General features: G+C 52.4%; 2 protein-coding genes across 3 annotated transcripts in view; one reads left to right on the top strand and one right to left on the bottom strand.

The window, feature by feature from the left end:
* Positions 1-920: 920 nt before the first annotated feature.
* Positions 921-17,095, top strand: part of Bace2 (beta-secretase 2) — a 91,535-nt gene continuing 75,360 nt past the window's right edge. The window contains exon 1 of one of the 2 annotated variants that reach the window (XM_076868756.2): positions 921-1,570. In XM_076868756.2, coding sequence (XP_076724871.2) covers positions 1,271-1,570 — 300 coding nt within the window. In that variant the 5' untranslated portion in view covers positions 921-1,270. The remainder of the gene's footprint in view (positions 1,571-17,095) is intronic. The other variant, XM_076868755.2, reaches the window with a different exon arrangement.
* Positions 11,851-12,505, bottom strand: LOC143408846 (eukaryotic translation initiation factor 1). Its single transcript, XM_077110444.1, has one exon. The coding sequence runs from the start codon at positions 12,372-12,374 to the stop codon at positions 12,033-12,035; it is 342 nt and encodes a 113-aa protein (XP_076966559.1). The 5' UTR covers positions 12,375-12,505; the 3' UTR covers positions 11,851-12,032.

Raw genomic sequence — 17,095 nt, 5'->3', positions numbered from 1 at the left:
GGAGGCAGAAAGACTTTTCTATTCCTTGTTTCGGTAGAAATCAATGGCTTTAGTTAGTGTAACTGTACCCTCTGCGTTCAGTATCTAAAATAAAATAAGCCCCATTGCTTGTATGAGAGCATTGCTGCAGATTTGGCGTCTAGGGTTGAACAAGTTATTAATTAGGTAATCTGCCAGGCCAGGCGGCAGGAGGCATGGGGTTTCAATGGCAGGGCGTAGACGCGGCAGCCCTGATTTTGGATTCTGATCCCAACTTACTAAATGAATTGAAGAGACCCCTGGGGGAAGTGGGAGAGCCGTCCTTAGTAGGATCTCCTCTGCCTGAGGACAAGCTTGGGACCCAAAGCCCAGACTCAAAGCCAGTGGCGGGCGCCAGCTCCCCAGCGGGTAGAGCAAGGCGCTCTAGGAGAGGCGAGGCTCCGGTAGGCAGCAAACGGCAGCCCAGCCCCCCACCCCAAAGGATTTCAAAGCTCTCGCGTCCTCGCCTGCTTCCCCCAGCGCTCCGCTCCCCCAGCCTCCACTCCAGCACACCCGCTCACCGCGCCGCGAGGAGGAAGGAGGAGTGGGTAGGAACGGGGCCGGGGGAGTCCGCGCTCGGGAAATGCCCCGAGAAGCTGCCGGCGCCGGTGGAGATGCACTTGGCGAGGGGGAGCGCAGGCTCCAACTCGCTGGGAGCCTCGCGGCTCTTTCACAATCCCCTGCTCTCTTCCTTGACCCCCAAGTCACCCCAGCAGCCCCGGCCGCAGAAGGGCAAGGGGACACGGCGGGCTCGCTCGCGCGCGGGACCCCGGGGGTATTTCGGGCCCTCGCTGCCCCTTTAAGGGTTCTGAAAGTTTCCCTCTGATATCAGATGAGCCTCGTCACATCCGTTGGCCGCAGCCTCCCGAGCGCGTTCCGAGGAAATTCAGGACTCGAGTTTCCCGGGGAAGAGGCGCGGCCCGAGACCAGCGAGTGGGCAGGACCGGCGCGGGTGGCTCTCGCGCCCCGCTTTGACCTTGGGCACGGGGAGGGGCCCCTGCGGGGCAGCCAGCGCCCGCCAGAGGGGGCAGCGGCGAAGAACTTGCTCAAGTTGGAGGCGCGGGTTGGGGCGGCTCCGGCGCCGCCGCCGCCTGTGAGCCTCCTCCCCGGCTCCTCCGCCCCTCCTGCGCCGCCGCCGCCGGCCCGGTGCGCGGCCAGCCCTGCCCCGCCGCCCCTCAGCCTCGCGCGCCCGCCAAGTTGCTGAGCCGCCCGCGCCGCGCCGGCAGGCTCTCCTCCCGGCTCCGCCGCGGCTATGGGCGCGCTGGCCAGGGCGCTGCTGCTGCCGCTGCTGGCCCAGTGGCTCCTTCGCGCGGCCCCCGCGCTGGCCCCCGCGCCCTTCACGCTGCCCCTCCAAGTGGCCTCGGCCACCCGCCACCCGGCTTCGCCCGCCCCAGAGCCCGTGACCTCCGCACTGGCCCGCGCCCATGGCCTGGCGCTCGCCTTGGAACCCGCTGGAGTCAATGCCAACTTCTTGGCCATGGTGGACAATCTGCAGGGGGACTCTGGCCGCGGCTACTACCTGGAGATGCTGATTGGGACTCCCCCGCAGAAGGTAGGTCAGTAGGCTCCCGCCCGCCCTACGGACCCGGCGCCCGCGGTCCCTATAGTCCTCCTGGCTGCAACCGCGGGCTTTTCAGGGGCTCGGGGCAGAGCGGGGAGGTGCCCAGAGATGTCTTCGTGCGCCTAACGTCGCCCCTAAAGCCGCGGCTGGAGGGGAGAGAAGAGTGGGGAGCTCAAAGGGGCTTGGGGATCGGGGAGCGGGGGCGCCCGCGCGCTGGCGAGGCGAGGGATGGCCGATCGAACCCTAGGCGCGGCTGAGTGCTGTGCCCAGTGCTCAGAACTTGTTAGCCCCCGGCCTCCGGTGTGGCTGGCCCGCCAGAGACCTGTAATGCGCCTCCGGCGCGGTTTCCTTCACGCGAATGACACCTCCTTCCAGCAGGATAGGTAGCAGGGACCTTGGGCGAGATGCTATGGGTTGGGAGAAATCACCTCCTGTCCCCTGCCCCCCACGCTGTCTCACATGCTGCTTAAAGAGGCTCGTGGCCGGCATCCAAGCTGCAGTACCCTTTAAAGGGATTTGTACATGAGCTCAGCTACAAGCAGCCAGGTTCCGAAGTGGTTCGCTGTCGCCTGCGGAGCGAGCTGCGTTTCCTCTGGCCGCTTTTCTCTGTGAGTTGGTCTGTTGGCTCCTTGGCTGCCCCTGCGCACGGAGCCGGTCTCCCCGCGTGTGGCTGGGAGGTGTGAAGTGCAGGCTGAGCGAGGCGCAGACAGAACAAGACTCCAGTCGAACAGCTTTCCTTTTCTCTTCCTTGGATGTTCATTTATTAATATTTTTTGGTAGTAAGGCACATCTTAAGAAAATAAAAAGGAAGAAGCCTACCAGGAGTTGATCTGACCCCTGGTTCCCTTCAGAGCCCCCAGTGCACGGGTGAAGTCAGTTTTCTCCTCATTGCCTACGCTGTAAAGATACTTTATTTTTATTTTTAACATTGTCATTTGGGTTTTAATTCTGCTATGATTGCCCATAAATAGAATATATTCATGACTTTTGTATAATTCTAATTAAATCATTCAAGACTTAAAGAGGAAAGATATGCCATGCTAGTTCTTTTTTTAAAAAAAGGAAATATGACTGAACAACTTCTGTAGTTGTTTAATTAGTTTAACAAAGAAAAATAACCTTCAAAATGCATTATTTTTTCTCAGCCCCCATTCTAGCTGCTTGTATGGGATGGGGTGAGCCTTCTCTGCGGCTGCAGGAGGGGACGTGGCTGGAGGGCAGGGAGGATGGGACCACAGTCAGCTGAGGAGGCTTAGTGGCCCATGAGGGCACCACGTGGTGGGGGGAACTTTGTGAATTGCTTCTCACAAGATCCCACGCGACATGGGATAGACTTTTTTGTGTCCTGTGAAATCTCTTGGAATAAGCCCTGAATGATTCCCTGTTTGAGAAACTTATACCTTTTTGGAAAAAAAAAAAAAAAAAAAAAGCTAGCGTTGGCTTTAGAAGGGACTTCTCACTGAGATACAGTGAATGATGGTAGTTCTAGGGCTGAGAGAGCAAAGTGCAAGAGAAAGTCTCGAGAAGAAATAAAAAACACTTCTTGGGCTCTCTCTCAAAAAAAAAAGATTTCATAAGTAATAGCTTGCTTTTGTTAATTAATTCAATGACCTTTCTTTCAAAATGATGAAGTTTAATTAATTTAATTAACAGAATGTAACACATTGAGCACCTGTGCTCATATCTTTACCATAGCCAAAGTGGTGATTGGATCAAGGTTATTTCTCAAACAGTAGCATGTTTTCAGGGCAGGCTGTTTTATAAAGACAGATATGACTTTTAAATTGATGGGGAGTGAAATATCTGGGACCTCTTTCCTGGCTTGATTTAGTGATAAGCTGCTTTATAGCAAAAATCCATGTACATCATTTTCTGCAGGCCTACTGTAAATCCTTAGGTGTTGGTGACATACATCCTGTTCACTCCTGTCCTGCCCTGAGGTGTCCTGACCACCAGCAGGGCATTCGCAGCTGACCGAAGAGGACAGCAGCGGGGTGGCTTTTGAACCACCCCTCATGGGCCACTAAGCCTCCTCAGCTGACTGTGGTCCCATCCTCCCTGCCCTCCAGCCACCTCCCACTCTGTTAATGGTCAAGAGTCATGCATTTATTCTCTGCTGATTCTCTGAAGCCTAAATAAAAATTGCTTAGGTGGAAAGAAAAATAGGATTATAAATTCAAGCAATAAATAACCAGGACTTTCAGGAGTTCATAGACATGGATAGTGTCTGAGGGCCCTGTGCCTGACAGACACTGCGGAATATTCCAAGTGTTTTTCCTGGGAATCCTCACAACCTTTTACCCCTGAAGTTCTTATGTGCATCAGGGAGATGAGAAATCTGGAACTTGGAGCGGCTGAGTGACTTGCGAGGGCAACAGGGGAAGAAAGAGAGAGAGAGCTGAAGTAGAACCCAGGGAGCCGGGCTCCAGAACCCAGCTTCCCAGCCACCAGCCACATCCTGTTCCTTTCCCCCTCACACCTCCTGACTTCTTGGGCTGTGGTTTTGAACTAGCTTTTCCAGCCAGAGATCCCGCAAGCTCACACCTCAAGGTGTTAGTAACTTAATGTGTAACTGCAGTTGGCCTCCCCACCCCCCAGCTGCCCCATGGCCTCCTTCCTTTAGGGCAAAGCTTGAAGAAGAACACAGTGCACAGTTGGATCCAGGAACGAGTGCCAAAGGAACGGAGGGAGGAGTTTGATAGGAGCTGAGCCTTGCAGATCCCTGTCTCCTGTGGGAAAGCCAGCCCTTGGGAGTGTGCTTGTTCCCCCGAAGGCTTTAATCAACAACTGGGGGTCCATTGTTCTGCCCGCCACTCTGTGAGGAGTCATAGACATCTGCCCAGAAACCCCAGTGAGAGCGGCACAGCCGTGAGCTGGCCCACGTTGGCATGGAGATGAGAGCCGGGTTGCACACTGATACCATTATGTGACTTCTTTCCAACAGGAGAACCAGCATCTGCTGGAACCATGCAATTTGGTCTTAATAATAATAATGGTGTTCTAAAGTGATTATAATTATAGCAATTTCCATTATTTAAAAAAATCTTTCATGCTAACACAGTAAATCCAGATGAAGATAGGAAAGGTCTGCAGCCATACACTCTATAGAGGCTTCATGAAAGCAATTTGGGGCTTCTGTTGAAAGATTTTCTGTTGTCTCCACTAATATGGATGAACAGCTGGGAACTCTGTTTTCATATTTAAGTACTCAAATATAAACATCCAAGGAATCATTTGGGGGCATGTGTTTGGATATCAGCCTCTTAGTTGATAACTGTTTGGGAGACTTTGGATTGAAAGTTTGTTCCAAGCTTATAGAATTGAAGTTCGGATTTTTCCCAGTAATTCATCCAGGAGGGAAAGGAAGGTGGCAAGAGGACATTTGGTGGAACAAATATCTAAGGTTGTAAACTCTGAAAGACAAAAAGCAAGATACAAATGTACAAGATACAGAGGTACAGATGGCAAGAAAGTCACAGCCAGTCTGCCACTGGCTCCTTCAGGTGAAGAGCAGCAACATGCGGGCTTTGGCAGAGGAATTTATCAAAGGCTCAATTACAGAGGATGTGAAAGGCAGGCCCAGGAATCAGCTCAGAGCAATGGAGTGGTGGTGGTGGTGGGGGGGGGGGGCGGGGTGTGTATGCAGATCTGGAGAAACTGTCACTGCAGTATTAGAGCTGCCTCCCTTCTTGCCCATCGAGTGTGCAGCACCATGATGGACCTTTTGTTGGTTGGTTGGTTGGTTGGTGCTGCAGGGGATGGAGCTCCAGGCACCTGCCAGGGCTCTGGGCTCTGCCACCAAGCTGTGCTCAGCCCCTCACACTAAGGGTTTTGCCCAGCTCACCTCAGTGAACTCTCATGACATCCTGCACATCTACGCAATTATTTGAATTGCTTTCAGATGGGAAATCTGAGATTCCGAGCCAGGACTGTGTCCTAGGGAGGAAGAGAGCAAGAGAGCGGGGTGCCCATCCAAGAACACTGCCTGTTGCAGTCTGCAGCCTGTGCCACTGCGCCGTATGATTTTAGTTACAGTAACCTTTTAAAAGAGTCACCTTCATCTTTCTGGGAATGCCTGGGTGTGGCTAGAAGAGCCCCATGCTGCAATGTCACACCTGTGCCTGTGGGCAAGTGGTGAATCTTCCCAAGCTTCCCGTTCCCACCCAGGCTGCCCTGAGAAACCCCTCGGCTGGAGACTGGACCAGTTGAAGTTTATTCTCTCAGCCAGGGTATCAGCAGCGACATTCTCCTCCCAGGGCCCCAGAGGAGGTTCCTTTCTTTGTTCTCAGTGTCAATGGCTGTCAGGGGTCCTTGGCTCATAGCTGCACTGCTCCAACCTCTGCCTCCATCTTTCTGTGATATTTTCCCCTCTGGTGTCTCTGTGTCCAAATTCCTCTATTTTTTTAGGGACCTAGCCATCAGACTACCTGACTTTATCTTAGGCATCTGAACGGACCCACTTTCCAGAAGAGCTTCCAGGGACAGTTCTTCAGCACATGCAGTTGCCCCATGGACAACCACAGATGGCATATACTAGGGTGGTCCTATGACCCTGTGCGGTGTGGTGACGTTGTAGCTGTCTTAGTTGGTGTAAGCACACGCCGTGATACTTGCGCAGTAAAAAAACTGTCTAATGATGCATGTCTTAGAACATCTCCTACTGCTAAGTGCCGTGGGATCTGCGTCGTGTTGGAGGACACAATTTAGCCCACAAGTCCATTATGAGTTTACCTTTCTGTAGTAGGTTTTATTCTCTCACACTTTTTAATTGCCAGTAACTTCACTCAGTCTTTCAAGTGTAATGTTCATTAGCAGCAGTGAGCAAATGGTGGTTTTGGTGTGGGACTGATGCGGAGCCCACGGCAAGGCGGTGCGCTGGGGGATGGGAAAGGAGGAGAGAGGGTTTCTGCGGCTTTTCTTTGTTTCTGTATTGGTTTCCCCATTAGAGATTAATCGCTTAAAATTTTAATATGTCTCTTATCATGTTGCCACCTCATTCTAGAATTGCTGAAATTAGTGCATAATGGCAGAAATATATCCAACTTGTGCAATCTTGGGTCAGCAATATTTAAATACCTCTGACTAATAAAACACTCTTGTTAGGAACAACACAGATTTTTGAAGCTTGTGTATTTCATGTTTTAAAGACTTTGTGAGGCACCTGCTAAATCAGGATATATTTAGTATGAAATGGACAGCCCAGCCCCTCCAGGACTTCTCCCGTGGTCTTACTGCCCGCTTCCCTGTGTCGCAGGTGGGCTGACTGAGCCCATCATCCTGCGATGGGTGCTCTGCTCCTCCAGCAACGATTGCTGATCGCTGCTTACTGAAAACCAAAAGGGGAAGGATAAGTTTCGCTATTCCTGTCTTAGTCTGTTTTCTGTGCTTTTACCCACAATATCACAAATTGGGCAAATTGTAAAGAAAAGAGACTTATTTTGGCTCACATCTGTAGCCCTGGATCAAGGGGCCACATCTTGGTGATGGCCTTCTTGCTGGCAGAGTCTCAGGGCAGCACATGCCTCCCAGGGCAAGAGACCTAACCAAACTGGCTGCTCTAGCAGACTCGCTCAGGATAACTCAGTAGGGTAGGGCTAAAGTGGGACATTTGCCTAGCATGTGGAAGGCCTTGGGTTCAATCCCCAACACTGAAAAACCAAAGTACCCTCTCTGTTAATCACAAGAATTGGATTAACTCATTCACAACAGCAGAGCCCCGATCACCTTTTAAAGTCCCACGTCTTCCTGTCTCCTAGGGGGGATTAAATTCCAACATGAGTTTTGGAGGGGGCACATCATATAAAACTGTAACAATCCGACTAGTGATTCCTCCTTATGCTGGAGGTACGCAACTCTGCTGCACCTGTGAGGAGCAGTTCACTTCTCTCTCCCTCAAGCCATCTGACAGTATGCCTTGGGATGTATTTTGTGTCTCAGAGCAGGTCAAGCCTTATCCCCTGGAAGGTCCACCCAGGCTGAGGCAGTGGGTGGCCTGGTGGCTGCTGATTCCTGCACCACCTTCCTGCAGAGTGCAGCAGGAGCTGGGTAGCCCGGCCTGCAGGTGAGCAGGCACTATTGCATCCCATCCACGAGTCTCTGTTTATGACTAATGATGGCCTTCTGCCCCTTCTTGGCTCCTTTGCTGTCTGCCAGGGCTCCCACCTCCTGGTCACCCTGCTGTGCTGCCCAGCCTTGGTAAACACTGGGGTTGTTTGTTCCTTTGTAACAGTGGATACCACCTGGAAAATAACCTACCTGTGAGGCAGGTACATGGCTCCTAATGGCTTCTGTAACTTCTCTGGCTGTGAATGCATACTTACAGGTGAAGTGTGAGGCAGAGCGTGTGTCACATATTCTGTAAGATTGTGTGTGTGTGCGCGCGCGCGTGCACGCAGGCATACACGAGGGCAAGATGGTTGGATAGGCTGTCACGTGGCTCCCCTGGGTGCCTTCCTGGCCCAAATGGACTATTTGCTATTTTGCCTATTGCTACTCAATAAAAAATGGACACTTCTTTGTTCTTAGAATTCTCAAAAGAAGAAAAAGCGCTCTGGGAGTGCAGTCATAACCACATTAGGGAGTTGGTGCTTGCTGTCCAACACGGGCTTCAGGGTGGCACATCATATACCTGTACCTAGAAGTGCACGCTCCCAGCTCTGCCATTTGGGGAAGACAAAGAGGACTGTCTGCCAGGGCAAGTGGGGCTGCCCAGGCCAGCTTCATCAATCACTCCAGGGAGCCGTAAAAGGCCTGGAGAGCACACTTCTGCCACCTCACGCCACTGAGAGTGGCAGCAGGAGGACTTATCCTGGCTGCCAGGACAGCCTCATGCTCCCACTGCAGACTACTTGCTCCTCCAAAATGAGTGCTCCGGAAAGGGCCTTGGCAGTGGGCAGAGACCCAGGGAGAACCAGCAGGTCTGTGCCAGTCACACAGATCCCCTGCCAGAACCCGAAGAAGACCTCTAAGGCAGCCCTCTGGAAGACACACCCTGGAGGAAAAGGTCAGGCATGGAATCCAAGTTTTCCAGGTCGGGCTGTCGGACCTCCGGAGCTCTGACCGGAGGGAGGGTTGGTTGCTGGAAGGAAAGCTTCTTCTAGGGCGGGGGTGGCTTCCAGAGGCCTCCATGGAGCTCCTGCGCCCTCTCCACTGCATGCTGCGCCTTCCAAGGAAACGCATAGGTGTTTCTCCATCAGAAAATCCATCAGGAAGCCGAAGCAACTGTGGTGTGCGCAGTGGTTAGGAATCCGGGGCTTTGGGTGCAGATCCCAAATCTGCTTGCTGTTATCCTCACCTGAAAATTCAGGTACATGACCAGACAACCTGAGATCTCTTCTAGAAGCTCCAAGACCCCACTGCTGTCCTCTGTTCTACTGGCGAGCATTTTTGAGCCCTCATTTTTCACCCCCAGATGAGTGCTGCTTTGACTTTCTGCAGAAGGGAACCCAGGGTCTGCTGAAGTGCAGTCATCTCAGTCAGTGTCCTGGCATGGGGTGGGGCCTGCTGCTGGCTCATGGTCACGTTTGGGGACACTGCTGCCCCAGATCAACTGACCATGGGAGGACTAGGAATACTCTGCAGAGCTGGTTAAAAACAGAGGTTCCTGGGACCCAGTCCACACTTAAAGGATGAGGTCCGCACCTGGACTGAGAAGCTGCATGTTCCAGCTCTGACCTAGGAGCAATAAGCCTCCAGAGCAGCGTCCAGGGCTGCACTTGAACACTATTTGGGGGCTGCGATGGAGGCCGGAGGCCCTGCCAGGGGTGCCTGTACACAGAGTTCTGTTCTGTCACCTTCCTAGACATGTGATTTGGCTGGGGGTTCCCTCTCTGCCCTTTGAGAATCTTTTCTCAGGTGGACTGCTCCAGAAGCTTCCTGGTGTTGGGCAGGTTGGAAACAAGGAAGGCTTTCTCCAGGGCTCAAGTCCTGAGGCAGTGCCGCGCAGAGTCTCCAAGTCTCGGGGCTGAAGGCCACCTTTTGAAATTTCCAACCTGTCTCAGAGCCAAAGTTTGTGAATCCAGAAAAATGAATTATCAGGAAGCAAAGTGAACATGAACCAGAGGTGCTCAACACAGCTTGGTTCTTTTCACTGTGAAATGTAACAGATATCCCTCTGCAGACCAGATGGGACCTGGGAGCAGCCGGGCAGTGGTTACCCTGTTACCCTGAGGAAGCTGTGTCAGCTGCCAACTGAAATTGTTACAAAAACTCCAGAAACACATTGTTGTGCCCCCTACTCCCTTTAATTAGAGGGTGGTCTTGTCTTTTTTTGCTAAAGCAAAAAAAGGAAATGTGGTTAAGAGCAGGTGTTGTGCTCTCTGGATGTCCTTCCTGGGGAAAATTGAGGGCTGCCCCTGGATGAGCAGGTAGAGCCCATTTAAATCCTGTGTTGCAAGGCTGGCCCTATGCCCAGCACCTTGTGAGTCGTGGGTCCGTCAGCCACTTGCGTGGGATCCCAAGTAGAGGTTGAGAGTCAGCAGGCGGAGGAGGGCAGACCGTCTCACCTGGCAGAGCAGCTGTTGCAGACACCTGTGTTCCAACATACGTCCTGCCGTCCCTCAGAGCCCATCCTGCAGTGTTGAGCCTGCTTCCCAGGGTCACAGCCAGAGCAGATCAGTCACAGCAATGAGGAGAGGGCTCCAGGGGGTTACTCCGCCAGTGTCTGCATTGAGGCCAGGCATGCCAGGCCTCAGCCTCCTCATCTCTCTAGTGGTTTCCAAGAAGGCAGATATTTAACAGATAAAGCAAAATGCACTCCACTGCTACTGTGAGGTGTGCACCGGGTAGATATGCTGGGGGGGTATGCCGCATGGTACGGGCTTCCCAGATCTTAGCTCAGCAAAAGGCAAGAGCCAGGAAACAAAGCTGGGAAGACAAACAGAACAACACAAAACGGAACAGGGCTAGGCACTCACATCCCGGGTCTGTGTCCCGAAGGAACCTCAGTCTTGCTTGCTCATCCCAAAGCCAAGACTTCTGTTGCCCCACCTGCACCTCCTCGCCCTCCTGCAGAGGTGAGAATAGAGCTTCACCTCCATGCAAACAGGCCTAACAGTGGTTCTCAGCCCGAGGCCAGCACGGCCTGTCCAGGGGACACTGGCATTGCCTGGAGACATCTGAATCTTCACCAGGAGTGTGATGCCACCTGGACAGGTGAAGGCCAGGGGTGCCACTCAGCATTCTGCAGTGCACATGATGCCCCCACCAGAGAAGGATCTGGTCAGAGTGAAAGCAGTGAGGAGTGAGAAGCCCCCACTAGGGCCTGGCACACATGCCCAAGGAGCAAGGGCAGAATGTCCACTGGGAGCCACTGCACAGGCACAGGGAGGGGCAGAGGGGACGCCTGCTGATGGCTGCCGTCTTGCTGTCCTGTCCTTCCTTGTTCCTGACAGCAAGATCCTGAAAGGCTTGGCAGTGCCTGCTAACTGAGGTGATTGGGGACCAGAGGGGAAAAAGAATTTTGAACTAGCTCTGAAGCCTGGACTTGCTTTCGTTCCTTAATTCAGCATGTCTATTAAGCACCTACTGTATGCCAAGCCCATTCTGAGCTCAGGGATACAGCAGTTAACCAGACAAAGATGGTCTTTGGGAGGAAGATGGATTGTGAAGAAAGCACACAGCATTTCTGGTTAAGTGCCATGTCACAGCACAGCCTGGCCATGGGTGCTGTACGTCAAGAGTTAGAATGGGTGCTGGGGAGATGTCACGGAGAGGTGCAGTCAGACTCAGACAAGGCCCAGGCCTAAGAAGCTGGGGGCAACCAGCTCCAGGATGAGCCTGGAGATGCAGACCATGCCCAGGAGGCGCTCAGTGTGGGTGCATGTGTGGGGCCCCTCTGAGACACCTGCCTTGGCAGAAGCTCATCTTCGTCTGTTTTAAAGTGTGCTCTGAGGTTGGGTTTTGTGAGAATAGAGTATGCAGACATTATGCTCCCCTGCCTACAGGCATGAGGGTATGAGTGTGAGTGGTTTATTTAGGAGAAGACCTAAGGAGTCATGGATAGGGACCGGGTATGATAGAGACAGTAATAGGTGGGGACAGCAGGGGCTCATCCCTAGGGGTTTCTGAGAGATCAATTCAGCTAGGCTCTGCTGAGGGGCTCTGCTGAGGAGATAGCTGTGGGGCACTGTCACCCCCTCCTGTCACAGACTGGGAGGCCACTGGCTTGGGGAGGAGGCTTAACCCTTCAGCATGGTGCTTCTGCAGGGCATGGCACACAGGCATGTTGGGTTCCCGGTGCCTGCATGGAGAAGCCCACATTTTTTTTTTTTTTTTTTTTATGGCTCTTTTCAGTTTATTGCATGAAGGAGTTACACTAGTCCAAGTTAAAAGCAGACCCCAAATGGTTACATTATACAAGCTGTGAGGTTTTTAAACTTGTGACAAGGGACAGAAGGGGAATTCTACTCATTGCAAGGAAATCCTCACTTAAGCTTCAGTGAGCCACAAGCACTTAAAACCCATGAACCTTCAGCTGATCGTCCTTAGCCAATCCAATCTCTACCAGGAACTGGCATATGTTCTTGCGCTGGTCACCCTGTAGCTGAATTACTTCTCCATATTCTGGATGCTCAATTACAGTACCATTGCAGGCAAACTTCTTCTTAAACGCCTTCACTAGTTTCTTTTTATCGTAATCATCAGCGATCCCTTGGACAGTAGTAAGGGTCTTCCTGCCGTTTCTCTGTTGAATTCTTATATGGATATAATCCTCAGTGCCAGCAGGAAGCAGGTCATCACCCTTACTTGCATCAGCAAAGGGGTCGAAAGAGTGGAGGTTCTGGATAGCGGACATACGATACGATTCCTTTTCCTTGGTGGAAACGGCCTGCGGAAGGCGGCTGCGGGAGAAGGCGGGCTGGGGGGACGGAGCGTCGGGAAGTGAGGGGGCTCGAGGGGGAGGCTGCTGAGTCCTCGGCGGTGGCTCAGTGACTGGGCGCGAAGCCCACATTTGAGGAATGAAACAGTAGTTGCTGTCCACTGCTGAGTGACTCAGGAGCATCACTGCAGCCCCATTGTCATGAAGTAGTCTTAAAACCGTCCTTCAAAATCACAACCTGCTTGCGGGATTCAGTCTGTAACCCCGAGCGTCTCTTGGGAAGTGCGCCTCTCAGGGCTGTGTCATGCTCTGGGCTTCTTCAGGACTAAGGTGTGACGTGTAAGGTACCAAGCAAGAGACGGGGGTGGGCAAAGGGAGACCTGCTTGAGGTTAAAACAACCACAAAATCGCTTTTGAAAATTGAGTGTTGGGACCATAAGGACTTTCAAAACCTCTGGAACAGCTGTGTGTTCACAAACAGGTGGCAAGTCCCAAATCCATGAGCGTCCCTGTGATCCACACACGTGTTTCCCAAAGGATGGCCCCAGAGCATTTTGCACATGAGAATTCACCATGCCCTGGTTTTATTGTACTCTCCGTAACATGGGTTCTTAAGTACAGTCTCGCTCCACAGAATGACAGCGTGATCAATGGCAGTCTGCATACAATGCTTGTCCTGTCGGGTGAGAATGGGGCTGAAGGATTCCTGTCGCCTGGTGACATTGTCACCACTCTGTGAGACACAGCAACGCGTTACTCAGTGTTCACAGTGGTGCTAGTAGAAACAAACCTATTGCACCGCCAGCCATGTAAAAGTGTAGCACAACCCACACAAGCACAGTCATCTGATCCTTGAAAAGGTGCCAAAGGATACAGTGGAGAAGAGACAGCCTGTTTAGCAAATGGTGCTGGGAAAACTGGTTACTCACGTCTAGAAGAACGAAACTGGACGCTTACTTCTAACCATGCACAAAAGTCAGCTCACAGCCTCGGAATTAGACCACAAACCATGCACCTCCTAGACACAGGCATGACTTTCTCAACAGGACCCTAAAGTTCAGGAAATAATACCAAGAGCTAATAAATGGGATGCCTTCAGGTTAACAAGCTTCTGCATAACGTAGGAAAGAATGAGGAATGTGGAGAGAACCTACCGAACGGGAGCTACTCTTCTGGAAGAGGGTTAATATCAAGAATATACAACAAAAAATTAAATAGGCCGATTAATAGATAGGCAAATGAATTAAACAGACACCTTTCAAAAGAAGCAATCAAATGCTAACAAATGCATGAAAAAATGTTCAACTTCATTAGTAATTAGAGAAATGCAAATCAAAACTACACTGGGATCCTATCTCACTCCAGCTAGAATGGCCGTCATCAAGAACACAACTAATAATAAATGCTGGAGAGGATGCGGAGGAAATGATCACTTTACCCTGTTCCTGGGTGTAGCCCGTGTGTTCAGTGGTAGCAGTCTGCGGCGGCGCACAGGCCCTGCCACACCTCATGGCTCACAGAGGACCTCCCCACAGCCACGCAGCCCCGCAGGCTCTGTTCAGGGTAAGAGCCCTACACTGGTGTACCATTTTTTATCTCTAATACTGTGTTACTGTCTTTCCTGAGTCTCTGTTTAGATTTACACCTACCTACCATGGTGCCACAGTGGCCTCTGTGTTCAGTAGAGAAACTGCTGGGCCACTTAGTCCAGGTGTGCTGTGGGCTGTCGTCTAGGTCTGTGCAGGTGCTCCCTGATGTCCCCATAATGATGCAATCGACTGACAATGCATTGCTCAGTATATCCCCATCGTTAAGTGACACTGGCTGTATGCACGGATTTTACAAGCATTTGCCGTCCTTGTCACCATCCTTTGATTAGTAGATACACGAGCATTTGGGCACATGCATCTTCTGTTGTCCACCTCCTTGCTCCTGTGTCCCTAGGAGAGACTTCCGTGCTTGTGGAGTCCGGCGATGTCCTGGGCTCCTCCCCTGAGCTGGTGCTTCACGGGGCTGCTTGCCTCTGTCTCTGCAGACACACACTCGCTGTCCTGGGTTGGGGGTCAGGAGTGAAAGCCCTCAGCATCACTGCAGGACCTCCAGGACCTCCAGGTCAAGCCTCACGCTCCAATCCAGCTTTGTGGGGGCTCCTCGTGGGTGCAGGGGCGTGGCACAGCCAGTGACCCACGTCCTGCCATCCCTCAGGTCTGTCACCAGCTCAGGTCCCCACCCCTGGGGGAGCCACTGGGCCCCAGGAGCCCAGCAGTCCTGGCTCTCTGATACGGCATCTCCTCAGTTTGGAAGCTCTTCTCACATGGTCTCACCTGGCCCCTGGCCCTCTGGGAACATCTGAGACGTTCTTGGACCTGGCGTTGGGAACGTTCTCCACTGTCTGAGCCTGGGTTTTTCTTCTGTTTTGTTTTCTGTGCTGGGCGCTTGGGGAGTCTTTGCAGTCTAGAAATGCAGCAGGCTTGGTGCAGAGCCTGGAGCTCCCCGTCCTCTCCTGTCGGCCTCCTGGGTGTGGACACTGGGCCTTCTCGCCTCCCTCTCCCACTCTCATCTCTGTCTCTTGGGTTCTGCTCTCTCATTTCAGCCGCCATGGTTTGAGTTTTCAAGAGCACTTTTTTCTTCCCTGAAAGCCCCTTTTTGTCCATCTTACAGCGCAGAGTTGCTTATCTTCTCTGTGTCCGAGGAAACGAATGATGATTTTGTGTGACATTTCTTCCTGCTGCCTGTCTGTCATCTGCCTCTTCTGAGTGCCACTTCTCTGCACCTGCCATGGTTTCTAACTCACAGAGACTTTCCCCGCCGTGACCTGGTTACTGGCATTGGGAGGCTGGGATTCAGGGCTGTGTGCGGACAGGGCCTCGAGCACGTGTCCTGTGGGACCCACGCCGTGAGGCTCATGGCATGTGACCTTGCCTTATCAGCGGGTGACTCGACAGAAACACCTTCCCAGCTTTTCTTGCAGACCTGAGAGTTTTTACAGTGGCTGTGGACTGTGGGCCCTGAGTGGCGCTCTCCTGGGGATTTAGGGAAGCTTGCTTTCCTGTTCCAGGGGCAGGGGCTGCCAGGTAATGCTCCTCCCACTCTCTGCCTTTAGTGAAAACACAGGCTTCTGTCTGGAACAGCCACATCTGACCTTAAGGGAGAGGTCAGGAGGACGGTCAGATGCCAAGCCTCTGAGATGTTGATCTAACACCAGCATCTCTGGGAGAAAAACAAATCCCTGCATGTTCTAGTCACTCAATCTACATTTTTTTGTTTGTTTGTTTATTTTTAGCCAAAAAAATTCCAGTTGATGCACCGGCCTAACTCTGGGGGAAAACTAACAAATAGGAAATGTGCTATTCTTTTTCTGTTCTCAAAATTTTCCAAGTACGGAAGGACACATCTCAAAGCTTGCTGCTATAGTCTTTCTTCGTAAGGCATTATTTCCAGTGGGGAAGGTGTGGATTCTGTTAGAAGGATCTAGACTTTGGTCATCACTAAAGGGACCTCACATGAGAAGAACCCCCAGGGAGTTTGCAAGGGACAGATGGGAGGAGGGGAGAATAAGACCAGGACTGAATATGGCCACTGCCTGTTTGTGTAAATAAAGTTTTATTAGGACACAGCTGTGCTCATTTGCTTTCATATTACCTCAGGTCATGTCTTGGTCTTTCTGGTTCACGGCTCAGTGGTACCATAAACTGTAACAGAACACCACCGTCTGTGTGCTTTGTGAAGAATATGGGTCATTCAATTTGTTTCTGGAGGCTGGGAGGGGTCCGAGAACCTCGAGTCAGCACCCAGGGGTCACATGGGAGATATGCAGGCAGGCCAGCTCAGTCTCTCCCTCTTCTCAGAAAGCCTCTGATGCCATCATGGGGGCCCTGCCTCATGATCCCAAAGACCCACCTCTGAACACCCTCAGCATGTGGCTTTGAGGATTAGGTTTCCAACACCTGCTCTTCTGGGGACACCATAGCAGCTGCTGTCACACAGCAGCGGCAGAGGGGACCTCTGCATTTCCACCTGGGCTTGCTTACACAGAAAGTGCTTGTTGGCTCGGTTGACTGGCAGGTGCCAGTGAGTAGGGAGGGAGGTGGCCACTCAGCCCAGCAGGCCTTGTCCACACCTGGAACTTGCAGGTGGAAGTGTCAGGCCAGGCAGTGGCTCAGAAGCACCCACTGAATGTCCTAGGGTGCTCGGGTCATGACACCAGCCTCACCCAGTGTTACACCATGCAAGGCACTTGTGGGTGTGCTGAGCCTGCACCTCACCGTTCCGGTACCTGTGCTGGAGGCCTGGGGCCCCGTGGGAGCCAGGTGGGGAAGCAGTGGCACAGCCACCTACCCCCTCCCTACTGCAGACCTGGAGCCTGAATCAGGCCCGTCACCTTGGATTCCTGCTGTGGTTTGGGTACCCCAGAAACTCTGAGCTGGAAGCTTGGTCCCCATCATAATGGTCTCGAAAGAGGGGAACCTAGCGGCAGATGGTGGGGTCTGGCTCACCCTGGTGAAGGAATTGATGTGGGCCCACAGTGAGTTTGATCTCCCCGCAGTGGATTAGTGCCTGTGGAGTGAGTGGACTATGAAAAAGCAAGCCTGGCCCTGCCAAGGCTCTTGCTTCCTGGCTTGAGCACATGCCTCTTCTGCCTGCATCTGGCTCCCTTTCCTCCCCTCCTGCAACAAGATTCTGGCACCTTGTGTTTG

This window comes from Callospermophilus lateralis, chromosome 10 (genome assembly GCF_048772815.1).
Source record: "Callospermophilus lateralis isolate mCalLat2 chromosome 10, mCalLat2.hap1, whole genome shotgun sequence".
NCBI classification, from domain to species: domain Eukaryota; kingdom Metazoa; phylum Chordata; class Mammalia; order Rodentia; family Sciuridae; genus Callospermophilus; species Callospermophilus lateralis.
Note: the sequence above shows the minus strand (reverse complement) of the source record. Positions and strands in the feature narration are given on the sequence as shown.

Excerpts from the sequence above, each read along its gene's own strand:
- LOC143408846 (XM_077110444.1), bottom strand. The coding sequence starts at position 12,374 with ATGTCCGCTATCCAGAACCTCCACTCTTTCGACCCCTTTGCTGATGCA.